Source organism: Oreochromis niloticus, linkage group LG4 (assembly GCF_001858045.2).
Source record: "Oreochromis niloticus isolate F11D_XX linkage group LG4, O_niloticus_UMD_NMBU, whole genome shotgun sequence".
Classification (NCBI taxonomy): domain Eukaryota; kingdom Metazoa; phylum Chordata; class Actinopteri; order Cichliformes; family Cichlidae; genus Oreochromis; species Oreochromis niloticus.
The window spans coordinates 16875472-16891412 of NC_031969.2; the positions used below are offsets into that span (position 1 = coordinate 16875472).

Consider the following 15941-nt stretch of genomic DNA (forward strand, 5'->3'; position numbering starts at 1 on the left):
TATCAGATTGAAACAAAACTTCTGAATTTGTCTTCCACGTTCTTCCCTCCGGTATGCACCAAGCACCGCCTCGTCCTCAGTACAACCGTGTCAAATTTAACATCATCAGATGGTCCGCTATAAAACAACGAAAACAAACTGTTCTTTAAATAAAAAGAATAAAAAGGAGAAAAAAAACTTTTAAAGTCCAAAAAAAAATTTGTGCACTACAGCACAAAGCCATAACATAAAAAACAAAATAAATTAAAAAAAAAAAAACATTTTTAAAAAGGGAAAAAAACAACAACAAAAACCTGTGGACAACTTGTATTTATGTATCAACAACATGGTGAGATGTGGCAAAGCTTTTTATTTTAACTAATTCTTTGTGGCACAGGAGCTGCAAGCATGCTGGTGCAGCCTGTGACCAGCAGGGGGCCACCTCATCTCTCAATGGCTGCCTTCCAGTTAAAGCTGCACAGGATGCCCTCAGTTATTCACACTGTGGAGTGCTGCGGCTTAAAGTGGCCACATTAATTAGGAAGAAACAAAACTACCAGAATTAAAGGGTTTATTCTAAAATACATAATCTACAGTCAGAAGCTGATGTGAATGCAACTTTGATCAGGCAGGAACATGTGTTAGAGATGTCCATCGGGCCTCAGTCATGGAGGCTAGAGACTGATCGGCGACCTCCGGTGGCTAAATGTGAAAAACCTTCAAACCAGAAACTAAAAACATTTGCTAACAAAGTAAAAACCAGGTCTTACTGATGCAACAATTTCTTTTGTTTTTTTTTTCCTTCTTTTTTTTAAAGCCAACTTTTACTTTAAAGGAAACAGTCTCCGTTTCTGGTTTGTGGTGAACTTGTCAGTTTCACCAGCAGTGAGCAGTCTTCAATAGAAACTATGGGACACAGAAGCCACCTGGAAGTAATCAAAGCAATTTCAAGGTTATCACTACAACACTGTATAAACCCCCTTTGAAACAAATTTCCGCCTGGCAAATGCCAGAAACCACTCGTAAAATAGACATTTTTCCCCTAGCGACCAGAGGTTGCCGGGGAGATCATTGACCGGTCTCTTGCCCTGTGCGGCTGGAATCTTAATCATTATCTCTGAAGCTTTTGTGCACCCTGTCCAACTATTAACCAGCAGGCAAGTGGCCTAACTTTACTCCCAAACATAACTTTTTGAGTAGGGCTGGTCTGAAATTATGTCTAAAAAGTACTTCTGGAAACACAACCAGGCAAACAGCCATATACAGCTCCATTACAACCATCCACACCATGGACAGTGATGAGAAGATAAAGCAGAGTAAGATAACCAAGATGAGGGAACGTACTATCAGGACTCTGTTTATCCCAGGCATATCCTACACAGTATCAACGGGTGAATATATGGCAACGACAATCACTAGTTTGATCATAAGCTGGAGAAGTACCTTATCAGTCCAGCAGCGAGTTGCATTGCCATTGACAAGCACTTATAAAGGTGGGTCCCTAAAAAGGGACCAGCTACTAGAAGAACAAGAAAAACGAAAGGGGCAAGACCTGTCAAAAAGCATGCAACATTCATGACAAGGTGAAGCCTCGATGGCTCCGACAGCCATCGCTTAACAGGAAGCTGTAATGAAATCGACCGGGGAGGGGGGGAGTGACATCCTCAGACACAGGTATGGATTGACAACTGCAAAAAAACACTACATTTAAGATGTCTCCCTCCACTTACATCCTAATCAGTCCATTTTATAAGGAGCTACATTATAAAACTATGTTAAGAGGCCTCAAGTCTTACCAAGTCATCGTATCATTGCTTAACATTATCAGTATGCTTACCTCGGCAAGCCGTTAACAGTCCTAAAAATCACTTATCAAGACAAAACGCTAGGTTTCAAGTTCAGTATATTACTGTACGCCTTACATAAGAAATTCTAAATTTATTACAAAAGAGAGAAAAAAAGTGCATTTATACCAGTAAGAACCAATTCATTCTTGGTGATGTCTTATAGCTCTGTTTCACAAATACTCTATTTAAAAAAAAAAGAAAGAAAGCAGCAAATATGATTCTCAGCTTGCCTACAGTATTTTAAACTCCTGTTGCAGTGTTGGTTTTTTCCCCAAACAAAAATGCGCACGAGCTGATTAAACCTGCCTATAATCTAGTCTTCGCACACGTGCGCGCTGCCTCCGTTTTAACTACTCGGACACTGATTAGACAATATGCATGAAAAGGGAGGACAAAAGAACCACGCACGTGACGGCTTTAAGTTATGGCAAGCCTCCCCGTTCGGACGACAACTAACGCGATAAATGGAGAAGGAAAAAAAACAATACAGAAACAAAACCCATTCACTCTAACGTGCATCACTTAAGAGGTGATCGTATGTCATGCAATATTTTGGTACTGTGGTGGTAAAACCTTAAAGAGGACAGATGTACTGCATCTCTTTGCCTCCGACAAGGGAAGGAAAATAGCTACAGGACTGAAGATTTTCAGCAACCAAGGGAAGAGGAAGGAAGCGTAAATATGAAAGGGAGGGAGAGAGAGAAAAAAAAAAAAAAAGACCCATGTGTATGCACACGAAATGCTTTGATGATTTTTGCAGTGAAAGGTGCAAAACAAACTGTGTGCACATTGTTACATAGTAAAAGCGTCTGTGTTTATTATTTAGCCTCTGGCACGAGCCTGTTTAAACACCTGTGTGTGGTATTTGGGACTGTGGCACCCTATGCTGTTTCAGATCATTCCTTTTTGTTTTGTTTTTAAAAGTGTACCTATCTGCCACCCCCCCCTCCCCTCCCAGCCGTCATCTATGTCAGACTAATTTAAAAAAAAAAAAAAAAAATAGGAAAAAAAATATCGAGGAGGGGGAGGTCGAACTTGGCCTCCGTTTTGCCCTCACCTACCTAGAATCCCTGCGGTGCTGTTGGCGAAAAGTCACTTTTGAGCATGTTGGATTTAGTGAGGCGTTTTATCCGAGAGGTATGTGTATATCCCCAGTTTACCCTCCCCACACCCACCACCCTCCTCCCACCCTCCCTCAGAGAGACAAACAGGGCAACGGGGGAGGGGAAATGGAGGCTATCCGCAGAGTGGAGGGTCAAGGCCAGTCACATCCCTCCAGCTCTAGTTTCTCCCCACGTTCTGGGCAGTGCAATGAGTTCCCCTGTTACCCTCCCCTTCATTAACCTGAGGGAGAAACACAAGAGGAGAGACTTTTAAACCACATTGTGTGAAGAGAGAGTATGCAGAGCTGACAATGAAGCGGTTAAAGTGCAATTCTGGATCAGAAAAAATGATTTGGGAACAAAATGTATCATTGTTTATCAATGAGCTGGGTGTTTCATCACTTCCAGAAGGGAGCTGAGGGGTATTTTGCACATGATTTGCTGGACATACTTAACAGGTCAGTGTCCTGCGTGGACCAAAGGGGTGGCCGGGTTAGACGCCGTAGCAGGCTGACAGGCGCTCCTTCAACAGAGGAGGGAACTGCTCAGAGAACTGCTGCCAGTTCTCCTCTCCGACCTGGTCCTTGAAGCCATGCAGGATCTTGGAAAAACAAACGAGACTTGATAAATTCTCCAGCAGGTGTTCAAATCTGAAGGTCAGAGTGTGTGGGAGAAGGGCTTCGCAGACTGATAGCAGACTGTCTTATGGCAACATTAATGGCAGGTTTTCTCACTGGGTTGCTGTCCTTCACAATCTCAGTTTGCAGCAACTGAAGCGAGATAACTTGATAAATCATAACGTGTTGCTGACATATTCAAACAGACTGTAAAATGTTAAAAGTCGCCATAATATATGGAGGGGTGTCTGTTCACTGCAACATCAGTTTATGGTCTCAGTTGCTGACTTCATGTGTTATACAATAAAAAAAACTGAACAAGTGTGGTGTGTAAGCACACTAGCCAAAATAGCTTTGACATTTATATCACAAATAAACCAGCTAGTTAGCACTAGCTCTTTAGCTTCTCCTTACTGTCCAAATACAGTCATGGACAGCTAACAACCACATGACAATCAAAATCAAAGGTAAAGTTTCATAACTGTAACCCACAAATTAATGTGTAACCTTAAAGTGGCATAGTCCATTTTCAATATACAGTTTTTGTACATCTAGCTATGACCTTGCAGCTGCACCCTGGGCTGAGCACCTAAAACTAATTTAAAGACCCCTTCACACTCTGGATTGCTCAAATTAGAGGCCTAATGCTTTAAGCTTTAGCAAGAGGAGTTTCTAAGCCAACCATGGGTATTAAATGCACCCAGAATTGATTGATTGGTATTGATTATATTATAGTTCTCATTATTGATTGATCAGCTTGACTTAGTGATGTACCACACTTCTCAGATTTCAAAGTCATCTGCATCATGCAGTTAGATTTCCGATGTCTGATTAATGATCATCATAGGTTGGTGACCCAAAACTACACAAGAGGGAACATTTTAATCACAAACACTGGTCCATCCTGCACACTGTCACAGAAATCTGACTTCTGATGAAGTATTTACCTTATAAAACATGTCCCTCAGATCGTCCTTCGGGTTCACCCATGAGGCCACAGCATCACAGAAGAAAATAAAGTCCTGAACACAGAAGATTTGTTAGCTTAGCACTTGTTAAAGTTGACCTCCCCTACTTCTCTAACCCCGTTAAAGCAATATGGCCTTACCTGCACCACTCCTGCAGGGTTCACGCCGATCATCACACAGATTCCCCGGAAAGCCGAGTCCTTCTCCTCATTATCTCTTATATTCCTCAACGACGTGCACCTGTGAACAGCAGCAATGTGCCGACAGAAGAATGAGTTCAACTTGGTTTCTTTTTGTTTGTTTTACAGCAGCTCCACTTTGAGCAATTTTTCAACTCTAAACTAACAAGTTAAAGAGTTTTTACTCACGCTGTGAAAGTAGAACATGAAAGAATCACTCATTTTATCATATATGGTAATATCCATACTGGGACTCACCATGGCCTAATGAAATTCTGCAGCTGTGGCGCCACTTCCTGAGGACACACGAAACCCAGCCTGCCGATCGTGATGGCTGCACAGAGAGATATAAAAGAAGCCACTAAGTCTTAAATATCAAAATCGGATTTAAGAGACACGCATATCATCACTGTGTAGCTGATTGTTTACCTGTGTTTTCCAACAGAGTCTTGGGAGTGTTGGGTCTATTGATGATCTCCACCAGGTGTGGCAGCACCATACCCACATACGGCTGCATTTCTGCACCTGGAGAGCCACAAAGAGGAGAAGAAGGTGTTGAGTATCCTGCAGTGTGGATACAACATGGTGACATCCGTAACTGTGTTAAAGCTAGGAATCCATTGCCAATCAGACGAGGCACAGAATCCCACCTGCTTCAATCGAATAAAAAGGAACACATGAAAAACCTAAATGCAGAAATATCAAAAATATCCAACACTGAATTAACTTTCTCCAAGGCTTCATCGGTCATAAGTTACTGAGAAGAGCTTTCAGGTCCTTAAAAAAAAAAAAAGAAAAAAAAAAAAAAGAGGGAGTGTCTGAACACTTATCAGACACAGCAATAAAACCATTTGCAGTTACCAAGCCCTTAAAACCTAAACAAGCCTTGGTGTTCTCTCTTACTTAAATTCAATAGAAAAACTAATTTCTTACTGAATTATTAAATAAGTTTTGTGAATAGTACAAATCCATTTTAAGAATCAGGTTCTGAACACGTCTTTGATTCAAGTTTGTCTCAGCCAAAATATGTCACCCACATTGAGGCAGAGTTTACAATTCCTGAACGTACGTGCTCGTATGTTCCTTCGTATCTGCAGGAACATACGAGCTCAGACTGCACAGGCCTGCATGCAACATGTACTGTGAATGATCTGGATCAGAAAACATTATGGGAACAAAATGTATCACTTTGTGTCAATGAGCTGGGTGTTTCATCATATCCAGATACTGGGGGGTGGGGGGGACGACAGGAAAACCATCCACAATAAGATCCGTTACTTACCCATTTGCATGGAGATCTCCCCAATGGCCCAGGTGGCGTTATTACACACGGAGATAAACTCTGGGTTCAGGTTGAGACCAAGGATGGGCATGAACTCAGCTGGAGAAGAGAAATGGACACCAGTTACAACAATGATTCACAAACACACAGCTGGATATTCACTTCAGCCTCCTATCTTTTACAGCTCGTCATTAAAGACATGAGCTCATGAGTGGCTACAACAATCACTAAATCTGGGTGTTCCCTGGTAATAAAATGAGAGGACAGCTAGTAAATCAGTCAAAATGTGACAAAGTTGCTCTGATAACGCACGCTCACCAATACAGGGCTTCACGTGGAGGAAGCATGCCTTTGTTAAATCGCCCAGGAGAGCAAAGGAGCTCTGCCTCACCTCGGGCATGGTATCCTGCAGCAGAACCAGATAACTTGGTGTTACACTACCAGGGATCAAAGAAAACTCAGGGGAGGAGAAAAAAAAACAAAAACAAAAAAAAAAAACAGGGAAAAACTAGTTTTTGCATGCAGAAAAATAAGGAGAAACCTCCATCACACCTGCATGCACTGGAAAAGCAGGGTCATGATGTTAGAGCGAGCCACAAGCTGTTCCACGTGTCCTCCCAGACCTTCAGCCAGCCCGCTTAGCAGATCCAAGGCCACAATCATGAAATCCTTGTCAGGAGCTTCATACTGGTCTGGATGCTGGTTGTACATCTATGTAGACAGAAAGAAAAATGTGAATTTTTAACCACCAGTTTAAGATTTAAAGACTCCATATTTATTCTATTATGCTTGCTCTCTCACCATAGCCTGAGCTAGTGTCTTCTGGACTAATGTGACACAGCGCTGATAGACGGGCTCGCAGTAGGGCAGAAACCCACTCTGCAGGGCGGTGGCTACTGACGACAGACACTGGAAGACATTCAGACAGCACAGTTTTGTTTTGGGTTTTTTTTTCTCCCTTCCTCCATATGACGTAAAGCATTTTTTCTTCGACATACTTAGACACGTCAAACAGAAAACAGGAAAACCCTGTTTCTAAACAGACTTCTAAACAGTGCTAAATTTACTCACCTCCAGCAGAGGGAAGAGATCCTTGTCTTCGTCCTTCAGCTCATTCCACTTCGCAATAAGAGGGGGCATCAGCTTCTGAATGTACTCCTGAAAAAGCAACACAGTGGTAACAGCTCAGGATTTCGGCAATAAATAAATGATTCCCCGTTACTAGTCTCCTCCCAAAGCTAAGCATGCAACCCAATCGACTCGAGTAAATTCAAGACAAATATACGAGATCCAAATCTCAAACTCACTGGCTGATTGAGATGGTGACCCACTGAATCTGCCAGAGTTCCTATGGCATCATACAGGATGAGCAGATTCTTGTGCTGGTACTTCCCGAAAGCAAAGACCAGTGTGTCCAGAATGAAACTCAGATATGGCACCAGCTCTGTGCATGCCTCCTCCTCCAAGGTTGCAAATGCACTGAGAAAAAACAAGATGATGAAGGTCAATGCTGAATCTAAACACACAGTCTTGTAGTCCAGGAATACCACAAGTGGATCAGAGTACAATATGGGAACAAAGTGTATCATTGTAAGTCAATGAGCTGGGATTTTCATCATGTCCACGTTAGAAGCGAACGAAGATTGCAGCGTGGCTCACCTGCAGGCAGCTTCCTGCACCTTCTTGTTGCTGTCCAGGATGCGTTTCAGGAGCTCTGTCATGAGCGGTTTGAGATACGAGTCGGGGGGCTGGGAAACCACCCAGTGTGCATAGCGACTCAAGGTCCAGCAGGCAATGGAGCGGACCAGGGCCTTTTTGTCACACAGACACTGGATGAGGTGAGGGATGAGCTCCGGCAGGTAGGGCACCATGCCCTGCATGCAGCCTAAGCACAGAGTGAAAGCACGAGTGAGAACGACACCAGACCTTCTGCAGTCAGCAGAGCAAATCTACTGATCCTAATATTCATTAGCTGGCAGTATGTGGCATAACACAGCTTATCCCTGTGAAGTGTGAAATTCTGTCTCACACCAATGTGTACTTGCGATGTGCATCAATTTAGGCGTTCTATCACAAGAAGACTGCACAGCTGATTTTCTTCAGAGGAGATGATACGAATGTAGGTTTCTCTGCTTTATGTCTCTTAACCAACACTCCGACTGCATACATGGAACAGAAGAAACTCAGTTCTGTTTTAGTACAAAACTACTACATCACTTGTTGTAAACAGAAACCTCAATCGCAAGCTTAACTGATGCTTGTCAAGTGAACAATGCATAGCGCCCACTGCACTCCACACTACTGAGGCAGCAGAGCCAAACTCATACTTATTCAACCTTGCTGCAATATAGAACGCTTCAGGAGCTCATTCCTACAAACTCTCTGTGAAACTGAACAAAACCTCTTCTTTCTGTGACAGGTTCATTCTGACTCTCTCGCCAATCTGGGTAGCCATTAATCCATCTGCAAATCACGGTTTATTCATGCAAATTTAAAAAAAAATTAAGCTGAACTGTTTGTAAGATTGCATTTGCATTCCCTCCTTTGGTCATGAAACAGACCATTTACCTGCATGCAAAGCCTGCCAAAGCAAATTTGGTTATTAGAACTAAGACATTCCAACACAGACATCACTTTATACAGATTACTTTTGACAACTGTGGTTCTGCATAAGGTTGGCGACCTAATTAGGTACCATTGAGGGAATTCTAGGTATCAGTTGAAATAGGAAAGTACCAAATCCCAGTTCTGCATCCAAAAGATTTGCGTAGTCCCCCCTCTCTATGTTTCTGCCTATTTCCCAATTGAGAAATATGAAGACTGCTTTAGCAATTTCAGAAAGAAGAGTTTGAGACTAATTACTTTTGCAATCAGGATTCACCACATCCGCAGATAATGCCAGTAACTTTGAATAAAGCATAGACGACACTGTGGGGGTCATTTCTTAATCAAATCAGGTGTCCTGGTGATACCAACCCTGTGCTAATGAGGCATGACATTAGAAATCTATAATGTGTCCTTCAGAACACAACGTGAATGTCTGCATGAACATGCAGACAGGCTTTTTACACACTGCATATAATAAGGTTAAACCTCATTACTAGATCTCAACTAGGGACACATAACATATGCATAACTGGGAACATTTCAGGAAGGTGTTGCTCAGGTTTTTGCAGCTCTGACCAGTAGCCAGAAAATCTGTAGATTGCATGAAAACAGAGTCCTTTCATCTTACCCTCAGCTATGGCCCCCAACACCAGGATGCCAGACTCCTTGATCACCCAGTCAAGGTGAAAGAGCAGGCCTTTCAGGAGTGGCAGGAGGTGGGGTAGCAACTCGTCGCGGAACACATTGGCCAGCACGTCCAGTGCTGCGGCCGAACATTTCCCTACGTGAGAAAGAAAAGCTTGGTTACAACCCGACACCTAACCTGCTGTTTCTCTTTGAACGCTCACCTGAAACTACAGCAGGTTTAGGTTTTGTAAAAACTCACTGCATGTACTTCCTGAATGACACCCACATGTCCACTCAAAGCTTAAAGAGTAAGAGATCTGTGCTACATTTGGGAAGGGGCCAGCTGGCCTATTAATACCTGATATACAACATACATGGAAACCAAAGTACAACCGTTAGTCAAGTCACCACACTCACATTCTGGCAAATAATGTGTTTCTCCACTACTTACGCAGATTCCAGTCAGACAGCGTGTCGTCATCGTCGTCGTCATCTTCCTCGATGTCCTCCCCCTCCTCCCCCTCCCCTCCTTCATGCTGCAAAGTGACTGTGCGTGACTTGTGGAAACGGGGTTTGATGTCCTGCTCGCTGTCTGGTACCGCCTCGTCCTCCTCCACGTCACCCTGGGGGAACGGTCAAAAAGCAGATTGATGGCAAAGAAGCACAGCTGGGTATCCGAAGCATTCAAATACCTACGAAGGCACTCACCTTCAGTAGTATGATGTCTATCTCAGAATACTTCATCCCATTTACTAAGATAGGGATCAGTCTATATTAAACAAGTGAGAGAAAAGAGCATATCCTTGATCAAAATCAACAGAGATGGAAATTCACACTAATAACAGATACATACTAACAATATTTAACGAGCTACTCACTGCACTAGGTGTCCAGAGAGCACCTCTTTACAGATGGGTTGCTCTGCTAGAGTCAGCCAAAACTCGCAGGCCTCCAGAGCCACGTTCTCGTCAGGGTCCTGGGTTCGCTGCAGCATGTACTGAAAAGCAGACGTTTGAGAACGGGAATGTGTGATCAGGTGAGTGGGAAGGGAGGAAAAAAACAAAACAAAAACCAGCCTAAGAAGAAACTTGAGAGAAATCTGGATCAGAAACATTAGGAACTTGAGGTATCATCGTGCTTCAATGAGCTGGGTTTCTCATCACATCCAGATAGGCTTCAAGCTCTACGTATTTACACGAAAATGAGACATACGTGTCCTTTTACTTCCACCTGTGTGCTCCACAGCTGGTTATGTGGTTGTCCTAACACTCACCTGGATGATGCTGTGCATGTGGGGGATGAGGCGGTCGATGCGGACCTCCAGTAGCATGACCAGGGCCCGGCACACATTCTTCCTGACCTCAGAGTCCTCATCTGCTGCCAGCGCAAACAGGCTCTAACAAAGGAGAAGAAAGGAGTGTGAAGTAGGCACAAGACTAACACAGCAGCCTGATACTGAAGCACACACAAGCTCACCTCTATGAAAGTGTCAATGTTGTCCATCAGGGCTTGGGCTCGGCCGATGATGAACTGGTTCACGCAGGCTATGGCATGGGATCTGCAGAGCAACAAAAGCAATGATCAGACATTGTAGTGATGAAGAAACTGGTTCAAATGACAAAAACCTTGTATAACCTTACATGTGCCTTTCATTTAAACAGAAAACACTCGAAGGCTATAGGTCTACGTAACATAAAACAATAAATCTGCTAATAAATAAATGAGTTATGAAAAGATCTGATCAGATAAGCACATTAAAACTTGCTTACATGCTCACAATGGTTCCTACCATAGTATAAATATTGTAATGAGGAAAAAAACTTGCCACTGAAACCAATTAACACGACTCTTAACCATATACAGTCAGGCAAATGTTAGCATAAATCACAACCAGACTCTCTCTTTCTTGTACCTAATCTTGGGGCTGCAATGCTTGAAGAACTGAAGGAATTTGGGTATCATTATGTTGAGGGGTCTGTTCAGAGCGTCGCTGTCCAGCAGCTCCGACGAATCCTCGCAGATCTTCTGCAGTGCGCCAAATGAGCCCTGAGACACGGACATACACAGAGAAGCTGTCAAATCAAACGCAAACGTACAGGGACACAGAGGAGAGAACGAAGACCGCATCAGACAATAAGACCGGAGCAAACAAGTTCTGAATGCACTGCAAAGACTCTGCTTATCAGCTGAGAACACACCTTTTTCATGTCAAGCACATGTGCGACTATGAAATCATCATCATAAAAGAAACGACTGAAGATATTAGTGGCTCCAACACAGATATTACAACTAATCCTGCCTGATTTAAATCGGTTTTATTATTATTATTATTATTATTACTTTTATTACAATATCTGCTGCTCCATTTCAAAGTCCATGCACAGCTGTTTTCACTTATGGTGTCTAGTTCTTCTCAGGAATCATTTGCAAACTATGACTTTCCAGTTAGCCTTGTAGTGGCTGTCTATGTGGGATGAATTCAAACTTATGTGTACTTCAAGGATACACGCCTCATGTAATTGTCAGATACTTAAACCAGAGCAACTATCTAAATGAGTCAAATGCCAAACAGGAAGTGCAGACCTCGCACGTGTTGTAGTCCTCTGAGTTGAGCAAGTTGCAGAGCTGAGGCAGCAGCTCGGGCCATGTTTGCAGCTCTCCTTTGGAGGCAATAGTTGTGATCAGGATGCCTACAGGAGAAAACGCAGTTCAGGTCAGTTGTTCACCACTGACAAAGACCGAAACCTTTGGCCTATGCAGAAGCTCTGGATCAGACAGTATGAATACAAACACCTTCACAGACACTCAGATGGATTTTATGCATCATTTCCAGAGAGTAACATAAGGACACACGGGGATTAAACTGGTTACTCTGTGTGTAAATAGATGATATATAAAGCCAACACAACCAATAAACTCACCAATGGTGGCACGGATGAGTGGCGAGGGATCGCCGATGTTGTTGAGGCATTCCTGCTTGATGAAGTCAGCGACAGCTGATGGGAAGTTCTGGTAGTGGGCTTTGACATTGTTCTTCAGTATCAGACCACTCAGAGAGCGAGTCGGCTCATCTGAGAAGAAGAAAGGAGGGGGGTTAGAGACCAAGATGCCAAGTCATCAGCGTGTATTTGGAGTCTGATCACTACAATACTACATCAAAGCACACAAAGTTTTCCACTACTCAACCCTGAGGACGTGTAATCCAACTCTTCATCTTACTTTAAAATCTGTGTGCCCTCCATTGTGGAATTCAGACCAATCACTCTTAGTCAAACTGGATGCAACAGTTTTTCTCAGTTTATTTCATATATAAAGTCTTACAAAGGTGGATATTCATATTCTAACTGGCTCCAAGTTTCAAATCATTAGATCAGCCAATCTAAAGGTAATCCCTTAGGGCCAAAAGCTCAGGCTTCAGGCTGCTCTAAGCACTCAGATCTCAGAGGTTTTTCCTACTCTTGGCTCTCGCTCATGCCAAGAACAATATTATTTATGCACACTCTGTGAACACAGAAGCACCACTCGCCTATTATTATTCAGACCTTCTGATTGTCAGGGACAGCCAATCAGAAGAAAGTCCGCTCAACGACAGCAGACTTTCTTTAAAGGGAAAGGGATGAATGCAGAGCTGCTGCAAACCCCAATGTAAAATCGGTAAGGATTAATTTGAACTTTGAAGAGTTCAGGGCTGCTCTGGTAGAGGCATGTACAAATTCCTAAATCTTTACCAAATATAACAAATCTATATCCCTAAACTAAGACATGTTGTATCCAAAGCAACGGTGACAGAACGGTTTATGGTTCTACATACATGTCCTGTTACATTTATTGGTATACGTTTAAGTGCTACGTTGATTAAGCAATGACTATGCAGCTGATGCGTCACTGCTGTCAGTCTTTGAGAAGAGTACAAGTGGCACAATTTTTTTTGCCCCCTCACACAGGCATCCAGCCTTTACGTGCAACAGGAAGCACTAAATTCTCACCATCATGGATGTATGATCTGAGAGGCTGAGACAGAGACAGAAGACGCACATACAAGACTACTCACCTTCAGTTTTGAGTCGCGTAAGGACAAAGATGAGATAGTTGTTAAAGTCAGGGAACTGGTTGAGTTGTTCAAGTTTCTGAAGTGGCAGTTAAGGATCATTTCACTTTCAAATCACCCTTTCAGTCTGAGCCAAGTAAGGCTCAGAGTGAAAGGACTTCTTATAGATTACTCCTTTATGTTAATCACACAGATGTGATGTGTGTATTTTTGGTCAAAAATATACTGTAAGTGAAGAAAAGTAGACAGTATAAATGCACTTAGTCCTTAAAGATGACCGAGGTGTCACGTCACAGCTTGCTACCTCGCCTCTGCTCAAAATCACTTTCATTGTTATACTGCATTAAAAGCAATAAGGATCAAAATTTAATTAAATACAATTAACCAGTTTTATTATGCACACTCAGAACAGACTGAAGTAGGATACTTGTTGGACAGCTCTCTGTGTGACTGTGTTAGGTGACTGGGAGTCTTTGAGCAGCTGTAGGACCTGCTGAAGTCCCTGCTCATCTGGCTGCCACTCCATCCTGAGACACAGACAGACAGAAACACACACACACACAAATTAATCCACATGTCCACACATTTCTCTTTAAATTCAAAGGTAAAATATTAAGAAACACGTAAGCAGGCGGGGTCTCTGGATCAGACAGTATGAATACAAACACCATCAGCAACAAGTCAGATGTTTTTTTTATGCATCATCTCCAGTCCACATGCACGTATATAGTTGATACAAGCAAAAAAGAAGGAAGCACAAATCTTCGCACAGGAGTAATGCAATGAAACTACCACTGGATGCTAATCACGTTGTACATGTCATCCGATGGTCTTCTGCTGGGCTTTTATCCAATCAATCACTACTTAAAAACAAGATACCTCTGCTTAATGACATGCAAAGTTATCTGAACCCACTGAGGGTTTACTGCAGTTACTTAATGCAAGCATGCACGAAACAGCCGAAGAAGAAAAGATCAGTTCTAAAACAAAACTGCGCAGGTGTCGGTTGCGAGCTCCCCAACCGCCTTCAGAGTGGGTTAAAGGGTGAAATGACCCGGCTGCACCGGGACTGGTCACCCCCCGCCAAACACATAAAACCCTAATTGCAGCATGCGGCACAAAAACGAGGACATCAGACAACAAGACCAGCTAAAATCTCTGTGACCCGGCTTAACTGCTCCAAGTTAATCCTACCCCCATCCCCACCCCCACCCCACCCGGTCCTCCGGTCTGAGTTGCGGAACCGCGTTGCGCTTCGACATTTTTTTTCGCTCGAATTTCAACGCAATGCCGTAACACGTGGGCCCGAGCCGCGCGGTTAGCCCATTTTGGGAGGGAGAGGGTCGTACTCACTCAGCTGTGGCTGGTCAGAGTGAGGAGGAAAAAAAGTTGTCAGGAAATGAGTTAGCAACGAAGCAACGATCGCCATGTCCGGCTCCAAGCTCATAATCATGTGGTTTACCTTTACGGCATTTAGCTTTACTGGCTAGTTTGCTCCAATTATAAGATCCATTATCGATTAGCTCGTAGATTGTTCGCGTTATGGACAGCTGACCCCACTAATACCCAACCTGCCCTTCTTGCTCGGGCCTGGTCGACAGGGCAGTTCCCGGCTGGAGGCTCACAATGTGGTCGGCATGAAAACAAGAAAATTCCGCCGTTAGCTATCCAAAGAAAGGCCCGAACTGAGCAATTAATTTGCAAAACGATAACAGCCATGTAGTCGTTTTAAACATAGCGGTTCAACATAAGGATGTCAGTCAGTATTGGGTAATAAGTAGGTGAACACGCTTTGTAAGCAGGCGCTAGCCGCTAAGTCGTCAGGCATCGGAGTTCGACTCACTCTGCTAATGCTAATGCTGCTAGCCAGGCTAATGCTATTTAACTGAAACTTGCTTTGATTTTGTAAAACGCCTTACCCGATGAGTAGGAGTGATCGAGGTATTAACAATTCGTTGTTAAAGTGTAAACCTATTAGGAGTGTACGTACAATATTGACTTGAAAGTTGAATAATCAGTACTGGGCCGCTCTTCTCTTCTTCTTCGTAGCGGTTCCTCGTTCAAATGAGCACGCCGATTGAAATTGACCCTTGGCGGCTTCCGTCACACATTCGACCGACTACGCGAGATTTGTCGTGGACTGGAAGGCAACTGGTTTTACTATCCATATTTGGTTAAAAAAAAAAAAAAAAAATACATTATTATAAAAATACAATAGCAATATATACTACTATACAGTAAATACTGCCCCAAACAAAAAATAAGCATGTTTTTTTAAATAAACTTTGTATTCATACAAATTTTTAAACTAAAAATGAAATTAAAAACGACCTAAAAGATGGATTGTGCATTAATTAGGAGTTAACTGTAGAAATAAATGTAGTTAATTGCACAGAAGTTCGTTTTTTTTTCTTTCCTTTAGGGGTCAGGGGTCACAGCAGAACATCTGCCACCATCTCACTGTATTCTAAGCTCCCCTGTCACACCAACCCTCTGCATTTCCTCCGTCACTACATTCACAAATCTTTTCTGTGGTCTCCTTCTTTGGCAGATCCATGTTCAACACTATCCTTCCTCTGTACATGTCCAAAAAAAATCTTAGCCTTGTGCCTCTAACTTTGTCTCCAGAGCTGTCCCTCTAATCCTGTCCATCTTCACTTCTGCTTCCTATCTTTTTGTTGTTG

The 15941-nt window shown here is 43.0% G+C and overlaps 1 protein-coding gene and 1 non-coding gene across 3 annotated transcripts; both read right to left on the reverse strand.

The window, feature by feature from the left end:
* Positions 1-425: 425 nt before the first annotated feature.
* LOC100712132 (transportin-2) lies at positions 426-15384 on the reverse strand. Of its 2 annotated transcripts, none has more exons than XM_003452812.5 (25): positions 15248-15384; positions 13685-13784; positions 13261-13336; positions 12131-12280; positions 11793-11899; positions 11122-11255; positions 10686-10767; positions 10483-10605; positions 10088-10206; positions 9918-9978; positions 9661-9832; positions 9211-9363; positions 7635-7860; positions 7283-7454; positions 7047-7133; positions 6777-6884; positions 6528-6686; positions 6294-6381; positions 5976-6074; positions 5123-5218; positions 4952-5027; positions 4655-4754; positions 4494-4568; positions 3381-3530; positions 426-3170 (listed from the first exon to the last, which is right to left on the reverse strand). In XM_003452812.5, the coding sequence occupies exons 2-24, from the start codon at positions 13781-13783 to the stop codon at positions 3423-3425; spliced, it is 2670 nt and encodes an 889-aa protein (XP_003452860.1). In that variant the 5' UTR covers position 13784; positions 15248-15384; the 3' UTR covers positions 426-3170; positions 3381-3422. The 2 variants fall into 2 exon arrangements, with proteins under 2 accessions (XP_003452860.1, XP_013131631.1); XM_013276177.3 differs by having other exon boundaries at positions 15177-15361.
* On the reverse strand, positions 13898-13968 carry LOC112846806 (small nucleolar RNA SNORD41). The gene has a single exon (XR_003219979.1). It is a non-coding gene; the product is annotated as a small nucleolar RNA SNORD41 (small nucleolar RNA).
* Positions 15385-15941: the final 557 nt, after the last annotated feature.

Coding starts and splice junctions, on each gene's coding strand:
- LOC100712132 (XM_003452812.5), bottom strand. CDS start 13,783: ATGGAGTGGCAGCCAGATGAGCAGGGACTTCAGCAGGTCCTACAGCTG. Junction 9,833..9,917: donor TAGACATCATACTACTGAAG/GTGAGTGCCTTC, acceptor CCGTTCCCCCAG/GGTGACGTGGAGGAGGACGA. Junction 3,531..4,493: donor TGAGGGACATGTTTTATAAG/GTAAATACTTCA, acceptor TGTTTTTCCAAG/ATCCTGCATGGCTTCAAGGA.